Source organism: Plecotus auritus (genome assembly GCF_963455305.1).
Source record: "Plecotus auritus genome assembly, chromosome: 6".
NCBI lineage: Eukaryota > Metazoa > Chordata > Mammalia > Chiroptera > Vespertilionidae > Plecotus > Plecotus auritus.
In genome coordinates this window covers 92,506,512-92,516,544 of record NC_137773.1, presented here as the reverse complement: position 1 = coordinate 92,516,544, position 10,033 = coordinate 92,506,512, and the positions used below count along the sequence as shown (strand labels likewise).

The window sequence follows — 10,033 nt, the reverse complement described above, 5'->3', positions numbered from 1 at the left end:
TATTAAAGTAGCCAAAAATCGGAGGTCATGGTCAGGCTCTCCTTAAATTTGTCTTATTTTATCAAGGAGTAAAAGTATTTTCCAGTAGGTGTTTTTTTTTTTTCTTTCTTTTTTAAATTTTTGCTTTAGAAATGTATTTTTATTGATTTCAGAGAGTAAGGGAGAGGGAGAGAGAGATAGAAACATCAATGATGAGAGAGAAGCATTGATTGGCTGCCTCCTGCACACCCCCTACTGGGGATGGAGACTGCAACTCAGGCATATGCCCTTGACTGGAATCGAACCCAGGACCCTTCAGTCCACAAGCCAATGCTCTATCCACTGAGCCAAACCAGCTAGGGCTCCAGGGGATGTTTTTTATTGGTCACAATTGGTACAAATGCACATCCTGAGCCAAACTTTAGCAAATGGGAATACCGTCACTATGGTTAGCTAGGACCAGGGCTCCTCCACCTCAGCCCTACTGACATTTGGAGAGGAATAATTCTCTGCTCTGTGTGTGTGGTCTGTCTGTAGGGTGTTTATCAGTACTTCTGGCCTCCACCACTTTGCCCCAGTCATGAAAACAAAAAATGTTTTACGGACATTGACAAATGTCCATTAAGGGAGGGAAGTAATCTCCCTTTAGCTGAGTATCATTCAGCTCAAACCAATCCCAACTAATCCCCTTGTGTTCAGGCACATTGCTGTCTCAAATCTTAAAACAGTCAAGTTTCTGTTAATAAGGAACATATGACGTGGTGATGGCTGCTGAATAGACAATGCACAGTGCCTGCCATCTTTGGATCACTCCTGGATTGGGGTCTTACCTGGTAGGTGTGGAATGAGAAGGCAAAGATGCTGAAAGTATGAGAGAGAATCAATTGATCTGGTTGATCATGAGATCTAGCCTGGATAAGAAAGAAGGCAAAGCTGATGGAGTGGATGAGTTTAAAGAACAAGTTTGGGTTGAGTGAGAGAAAGAACTTGAGACAAGGCCATGAAAGGGACCTTCTCATTTACAAAAAGTATTTGCAACAGTCATGATTTGGGTAACCAGGGACAAGCATTGGTTGATAAGAGAAAACCAATTCAATACTCATTTATTGAGAGCCCATTATGCAGAACAAACACTTCGGGAAGTACAGGTTAAACATTTCTTCTCCAGGGATGTTGTGTATAATGATTCCTTTTGTCATCAGCTTCATTCTTCATGATGCCAACCAGATCCATGGATATGACTTTCCATGTGAAGTTGAAAGTTCTAGTTTTAATATTTTCTCTTCACTTGTCCTGAAGAGATATTCCCCACACAAAAGATGTTTAGATTAAAGGTAGAGGTAAGGATAAAACAAAACAAAACAAAACAAAACAGACAAACAAACAACAAGAAAGCAGAAAGGAAGAGTAGGAGTGGGTTAAAACCAGAGAGTTCCATCCAGTAGGCAAGGACGGCATGATCTCCTAGTATTTTAGAATCCTTTAGACAGGTGCAGCCTTAGTTTATAGTTGGAGGACTTCTAAAAAGTCTAAGATGAGCTGAGCCAGTGTGGCTCAGTGGTTGAGCATCGACCTATGAACCAGGAGGCCACTGATTCGATTCCAGATCAGGGCACATGCTCAGGTTTCAGGTGCCATCCCTAGTGTGGTGCGTGCAGGAGGCAGCCAATCTAGGATTCTCTCTCATCATTGATGTTTCTCTCTCTCTCTCTCTCTCTCTCTCTCTCTCTTTATTTCTCTTTTTTTTTCTTTCTCTCTGAAATCAATAAAAATATATTAAAAAAAAAAGATACCAAAGCCAGCTTAAGCACTATTAGTGAGCAAGGTCACTAGAAACAATATAGTGAGAATGAGGAATGCTAATCAGATCATCAGAAAATGTACCTCTTCCCCATACCTTGCAGGAAGGGGAGCTCATATTAAAACAAGAAGAGGAAGTTTGGAGTGTCAAGGGGTGAAACATTAGAATAAGTCACAAGTCTTCTTACCGCATTGTGTTTTGAGTCAGGGCCAAGCCTGCTGGAAAGTGTATAAGTCTCAGACGCAGATTTAGGTTTCATGATGTTTCCAAACCACTTTCGAACCTGTAACAAGAAATACCAGGATGGAGGGTCGCACAAGGAGTGTTTGTTGGCTGGTTGGGAGACAGCTGAATTCCAGAAGGAGGTGGGGGACTGCTGAACGGGGTTCCCCTGACCTGGCAGCACCAACTGCGGCTGGGTCCCCTCCCGGAGCTGCGGGCTTGGACGCGGAGTCTGCGCCATCTTGATCTGGAAAGTGGAGCTTATCTGAAGCCTGAGAATCCACAACTGCGGCACCCCAGGAACAGCTGCGAGCCCCAGAACAACGCTCCCCAACTGGCGCAAGCACACGGGTTCAGAGGAGCTCTACACTCCACCACGGAAAGGTCAGATTTCGCCTGGGATAAGGTGAGGTCTCTGGTCCCGGCGGGAGAGAGGAACGCGCGTTTTGCGGGAGCTGGAGGACCAGGGAAGTCTGTGCCTAGAAAAATCCGTGGCTGTAGGGGCTGGCGTGATCTGTGATTGTGGAAAGGGGTCCTCAGAGCTGCTAAGAGAAGGGCACTCTAAAAAGCAACCCATTTTGATCTGAAGTGCAGGGACACCCTAAGAATTTCAGGCAGTCCAGACTTACGCGCAGCCCGTGCGCTCCCTGGGTGCCTGGGCTTACTCGCAGTCCTGGAGTTCGCACACTTGGGCTTTTTCCTCTTCAAATCCTTGCTTCTGATTACTAAGCCCAATACATAGGATCACCCAGTTGGGGACACCCTGGGAGACTGCAGGGGAAGGTTGTTTTTCTGGAACCTGGGGATCGGAGCGGGGAGTGACCATCAGAGAGTCAGCTCTGAGGCAGCCCACTCCCACAGGCCGGTGGCGAGTGCCACAGGGAAAGAAGGCTCTAACACTGCCTAGAGAGGCCATAGAGAGACCCGGAAGTCAATCCAGAAACACTGCCACCCAGGGGCTGAATCACAAATTGACTCTTGTGTAATCAAAAATAAAGGAATACGAGAAATTAAGACACACCGCCTGCTTAAAATCAGGACTGGCTTACAACACCGAAGAGCAGTGGATCGCAGGGAACTGCAATACTGTCTGGACTGAGAAACAGGCGTGCCAAACAGAAAAACAGAGGAAGTGAATGACCTTCACTACTTCACATTTTATTTTTACCTTTTATTTTTTTATTATTTTTTTTTATTTTCATTTTTTGCATCTTTTAATCAAGAAACTTTTTTTTCTTTTTTCATCACTTGATTTTACCTTTTTAATGATTACATTTTTATTTTCAATCCGTATTATCACTACTGCTATTTTATCTTTTTTTTTTTTTTTAAAGTGTCATTTTATTTTCTCTTCATTTTATTTTGGGATTAGGGTTCTACATTCTATTTTTTATCTTTCCTTTAGCATCGTTTTACTCTATCTCAACTCTACCTTTAGGCCATCACTCTCTTCCTAACCTCCCCCTTTTCAGTGTCCTGTTTGTCTTACCCTTTTACTGCTTTAGATTTTCCCTATTCTTTCTGTTTACCCCTTGTTAAAATTTCACCCTACTTACATATCTAATCTCCAATCCCCTGCTCCAAGTCCACATACACCTCTCCCTTCACTGTCTGAGCTATCCATAAACTTGTCCTTCTCTCTGTCCTTTTGTTGTTGTTTGCTTGAATGTAGATTATATCCAATTTTTATGCTTTTTTTGTGAGATTGTTTTGCTTATTCTTCTTTTGTTTATTTTTTTGTTTGTTTTGTGCTTCAGCTTTCCCTTGCCTCACTCCATATTAGTTGGTGTTGTAGTTTGTACTAATCCCCAGGCACTTGTTGCTGGCATTTGCTGGGATTAGTGATTGTTCTATTGGAGTTTTATCCCCAATATATATAGTCTGTTCCCCTTTCTCTCTTAGTCACTTTCTTGTCTCTCTTACTTTTTTTTTTCTCTTTACTTTCCCTTTTCCCAATTTCATTTTCACACTCCTTTTTTCTTTTCTTCTTTCTTTCTTTCTTTTTTCCTCTTCTTCTTTCTCTCCTATCACCTAATTTGCCTTTCTCTGGTGGTCACCTTTATTGGAGGTTATTAATATCGTGAATACATTCCTGTTCAGTGCCTTGTGAGTTGTACCTGGTAGTGCTGTATTTTGTGCCTTTAAATCAACCCAGGAGAGAGAGAACTACATAACCAGACACCCAGAGAAGAGAGACCATGGGGAGACAAAGAAGCAGCCCACATATGAAAGAAAAGCAGGCATCACCAGAAAAGGAAGTAAACGAAATGGAGGCAAGCAACCTTCCAGAAAAAGAATTCAGAGAAATGGTCATAAGGTGGCTGAAAAGAATGGAAGACAAATTCGACAATATGAGCAAGAACCAAGAGGAAATGAAGAAGAACCAAGAAGAAATGAAAAATGACATCGCTGCTGTAAAGAACTCAATAGAAAGCATCAAGAGTAGACTAGAAGAAGCAGAGGACCGCATCAGTGAGCTAGAAGACAAGATGGAAAAAAATACCCAAGAAAAGCAACTTCTAGAAAAAAAAATTAAAAGGCAGGAGGAGAGTCTAAGGGAACTTTGGGACAACACGAAACAAAACAACATCCGCATAATAGGGGTTCCAGAAGGAAAGGAAGCTGAGCAAGGAATAGAAAACCTCTTTGAAGAAATAATGACAGAAAATTTCCCAGATATAGGGAAGAAAAAACCCACACAAATCCAAGAAGCTCACAGAGTCCCAAGCAAAATGAACCCCAAAAGACCGACGCCAAGGCACATTATAATTAAATTGGCAAACACCAACGACAAAGTAAGAATCTTAAAAGCAGCAAGAGAGAGACAGAAAGTTACATACAAAGGAACCCCCATCAGACTAGCAACTGATTTCTCAACAGAAACTCATCAGGCCAGAAGAGAATGGAATGAAATATACAAAGTCATGCAAAGAAAGGGGCTGAATCCAAGAATACTGTACCCAGCAAGGCTGTCAATCAAAATTGAAGGTGAAATCAGGAGCTTCACAGACAAAAAAGGACTAAGGGAATTTATTACCACCAAACCAGCAATGCAAGAAATGCTAAAGGGTCTACTGTAAAAAAAAAAAAAGAAAGAAAGAAAGAAACAGGAAGCGAAGAAGTAACACAGGGGTAAAGAATAGGAATGGCGACAAATAAGTACCTATCAATAATAACTTTAAATGTAAATGGATTAAATGCCCCAATCAAAAGACATAGGGTAACAGATTGGATAAGAAAACACGACCCATATATCTGCTGTCTACAAGAAACCCACCTCAGAAAAAAAGACGCACACAGACTGAGGGTGAAGGGATGGAAAAAGGTTTTCCAGGCAAATGGAACTGAAAAAAAAGCTGGGGTAGCAATACTTATTTCTGACAAATTAGATCTCAAACTGAAGGACATAACAAGAGATAAGGAAGGCCATTTCATAATACTAAAGGGAGCAATCCAACAAGAAGAAATAACTCTGGTAAACATATATGCACCCAATACAGGAGCACCCAAATACATAAAAAAACTCCTGGAGGATATCAAGGGAGACATTGACAGCAATACAATCATAGTAGGAGACTTTATTTTTTTTTTATTTATTTATTTTTTAAATATATATTTTATTGATATTTTACAGAGAGGAAGGGAGAGGGATAGAGAGCTAGAAACATCGATGAGAGAGAAACATCGATCAGCTGCCTCCTGCACACCTCCCACTGGGGATGTGCCCGCAACCAAGGTACATGCCCTTGACCGGAATCGAACCCGGGACCATTCAGTCCGCAGGCCGATGCTCTTATCCACTGAGCCAAACCGGTTTCGGCTTCATAGTAGGAGACTTTAATACCCCACTATCACCATTGGACAAATCCTCTAAACAAAACATCAGCAAAGAAACATCAATCCTAAATGACTCACTAGACCAGATGGAATTAATTGACATCTTCAGAACATTTCACCCCAAAGCCACAGAATATACATTCTTCTCAAGCGCACATGGGTCATTTTCAAAGATAGACCATATGTTGGGACATAGGCAAAGTCTCTTTAAATTCAAGAAGATAGAAATCATATCAAGCATCTTCTCAGACCACAGTGGCATAAAACTGGAAATCAACTACAATAAAAACAACCCAAAGAAATCAAACACATGGAGACTAAACAGCATGCTATTAAACCATGACTGGGTTACCAGAGAGATCAAAGAAGAAATAAAAAACATCATGACAACAAATGACAGTGAAAACACTACAATCCAAAATCTATGGGACACAGCGAAAGCAGTCTTGAGAGGGAAGTTCATAGCTCTACAAGCCTACTGCAAAAAACAAGAAACAGGGTTAATAAATTACCTAACCCACAACTCAAAGAGTTAGAAAAAGAGCAACAAGAAAAGCCCAGTGTAAGCAGAAGGAAGGAAATAATAAAGATCAGAGCACAGATAAACGACATAGAGACCAAAGAAACAATACAAAAGATCAACAAAACCAAGAGCTGGTTCTTCGAAAGGATAAACAAGATTGATGAACCTCTAGCCAGGCTCACCAAGAAGCAAAGGGAGAGGACCCAAATAAACAAGATCAGAAATGAAAGAGGTGAAATAACAACAGATCCCGCCGAAATACAAAGGATCGTTAAAAAATACTACGAACAACTCTATTCCAACAAACTGGACAACCTGGAGGAAATGGACATATTCCTAGAAAAATATAACCTTCCAAAACTCAATCAGGAAGAATCTAAACAGCTCAACATGCCAGTAACTATGGAAGAAATTGAAGCAGTCATCAAAGAGCTTCCGGCAAACAAAAGCCCGGGGCCAGACGGCTTCACAGGAGAGTTCTACCAAACATTCAAGGAAGAACTAAAACCTATCCTCCTCAGACTATTCCAAAAAATTCAAGAGGAAGGAACACTTCCCAGCTCCTTCTATGAAGCCAGCATCACCCTAATACCAAAACCAGATAAAGACAACACAATGAAGGAGAATTACAGGCCAATATCCCTCATGAATGTAGATGCCAAAATCCTCAATAAAATTCTAGCAAATAGGATCCAGCAGTACATCAGAAAGATCATACACCATGACCAAGTAGGATTTATCCCAGGAATGCAAGGATGGTTCAATATCCGCAAATCAATAAATGTGATACATCACATAAACAAATTGAGAGATAAAAATCACATAGTCATATCAATTGATGCAGAAAAAGCATTTGACAAAATCCAACACCCTTTCTTGATAAAAACTCTCAACAAGGTGGGAATAGAAGGATCATACCTCAACATCATAAAAGCTATATATGATAAACCCACAGCTAACATCATACTCAATGGGAAAAAACTAAAACCATTTCCCCTAAGAACAGGAACAAGACAGGGATGCCCACTCTCACCACTCCTGTTTGACATAGTACTGGAAGTATTAGCCATTGCAATTAGACAAGAAGAAGAAATAAAAGGCATCCAAATTGGAAAAGAAGAAGTAAAGCTGTCCTTATTTGCAGATGACATGATATTGTACATAAAAAACCCGAAAGACTCCATCAAAAAACTAACAGACTTAATAAATGAATTCGGCAATGTAGCAGGATACAAAATTAACACCAAGAAATCTATGGCATTTCTATACACCAACAATGAACTTACAGAAAGAGAGACTAAAAAAGCAATCCCATTTTCCATCGCACCAAAAAAATTAAGATACTTAGGAATAAACCTAACCAAGGAGGTAAAAGACCTATATGCGGAAAACTACAGGACACTGAAAAAAGAGATAGAGGAAGATGTAAACAGATGGAAGAACATACCATGTTCATGGATTGGTAGAATCAACATCATTAAAATGTCCATACTACCCAAAGCAATCTATAGATTCAATGCACTCCCCATTAAAATACCAACGGCGTATTTCACAGACCTAGAAAGAACTCTCCAAAAATTCATCTGGAATAAAAAAAGACCCCGAATAGCCACAGCAATCCTGAGAAAGAAGAATAAAGTAGGAGGGATCTCAATACCAGATTTCAAGCTGTATTACAAAGCCACTGTCATCAAAACAGCCTGGTACTGGCACAAGAACAGACATATAGATCAATGGAACAGAATAGAGAATCCAGATATCGACCCAAACCAATATGCACATTTAATATTTGACAAAGGAGGCATGAGCATACAATGGAGTCAAGACAGTCTCTTTAATAAATGGTGTTGGGAAAATTGGACAGATACATGCAAAAAAATGAAACTAGATCACCAACTTACACCATACACAAAAATAAACTCAAAATGGGTACAGGACTTAAATATAAGACGGGAAACCATAAAAATACTAGAGGAATCCACAGGCAGCAAAATCTCAGACATATGCCAAAAGAACTTTTTCAGTGATACTGCCCCTAGGGCAATGGAAGCCAAACAGAAAATAAACAAATGGGACTACATCAAAATAAAAAGCTTTTGCACAGCAAAAGAAACCATCAACAAAACAACAAGAAACCCCACTGTATGGGAGAACATATTTGCAAATGGTATCACTGATAAAGGTTTAATTTCCAACATCTACAGGCAGCTTATACAACTTAATAAAAGGAAGATAAATGATCCAATAAAAAAATGGGCAACGGACCTAAATAGAAGCTTTTCGAAAGAAGACAGAAGGAAGGCCAAGAGACACATGAAAACATGCTCAAAGTCACTAATTATCCGAGAGATGCAAATCAAAACAACAATGCGATACCATCTCACACCTGTCAGAATGGCTATCATCAACAAATCAACAAACGACAAGTGTTGGCGAGGATGCGGAGAAAAAGGAACCCTCGTGCACTGCTGGTGGGAATGCAGACTGGTGCAGCCACTGTGGAGAACAGTATGGAGTTTCCTCAAAAAACTGAAAATGGAACTCCCATTTGACCCAGTAATCCCACTCCTAGGAATATATCCTAAGAAACCAGAAACACCAATCAGAAAGGATATATGCACCCCTATGTTCATAGCAGCACAATTTACAATAGCTAAGATTTGGAAACAGCCTAAATGCCCATCAGCAGATGACTGGATCAGAAAACTATGGTACATCTACACAATGGAATACTATGCTGCCGTAAAAAAGAAGGAATTACTACCATTTGTAGGCACTTGGATGGAATTAGAGAACATTATGCTAAGTGAAATAAGCCAGTCAATGAAAGAAAAATACCACATGATCCCACTCATTTGGGGATAATGAAAAACATTATAAACTGATGAACAAAATGATAGTTACAGAGGCAGTAAAGCATCAAACAGACTGTCAAATTACAGTGGTAAGGTTAGGGAGAGGTGGGGGAAATAAGAGATCAACTGAAGGACTTATATGCATGTATATAAGATTAACCAACGGATGCAAAACATTGGGGGGTGAGGGCATGTATGGGAGTGGGGTGGGGGTGGGGGGCAATGGTAAGATATGTACACATATAATACCTTAATAAAAATTTGAAAAAAAAAAAAAAAAAAAAAAAGAAATACCAGGATGGTTTTTGTTAACATTGGAGAAGACAAAAGGCAGAGTTGGGAAGAGGAAAGTGACATTATGAAAAAAAAACACTTTTCCTGCAAAATGTGGTTTATATACACAATAAAATGTTACACAGCCTTAAAAACGAATAAAACTTGGACACATGCTACAATGTGGATGAACCCTGAAGACATTATGCTGAGTAAAATAAGCCAATCACCAAAGGACCAATACACTATGATTCAACATATATGAGATCCTTATAATAGTCAAATTAATTGAGACAGAAAGTAGAATGGTGGTTGCCAGGGGCTTTGCAGGGGAGAATGAGGTGTTATTGTTAATGGGTATGGGGTTTCATTTTGGGATGATAAAAAAGTTCTAGAGAGGAATGGGAGGTGATGGTTGCACACAATGTGAATGTACTTAATGTCACTGACCTGTACACTTAAACATGGTTAAAATGATAAATTTTATGTTATATATATTTTACCATAATAATATTTTTCATTATGGGATACATCTTGGTTGTG

General features: G+C 39.9%; 1 protein-coding gene across 2 annotated transcripts in view; it reads right to left on the bottom strand.

Annotated features, from left to right (window-relative positions):
- Positions 1-1,050: 1,050 nt before the first annotated feature.
- The window catches only part of ADGRE3 (adhesion G protein-coupled receptor E3), an 86,516-nt gene continuing 77,533 nt past the window's right edge, over positions 1,051-10,033 (bottom strand). For both annotated transcript variants that reach the window (XM_080673926.1, XM_080673927.1), the window contains exons 15-16: positions 1,968-2,063; positions 1,051-1,272 (exon numbers count right to left, since the gene is read on the bottom strand). In XM_080673926.1, coding sequence (XP_080530052.1) covers positions 1,264-1,272; positions 1,968-2,063 — 105 coding nt within the window. In that variant the 3' untranslated portion in view covers positions 1,051-1,263. The remainder of the gene's footprint in view (positions 1,273-1,967; positions 2,064-10,033) is intronic.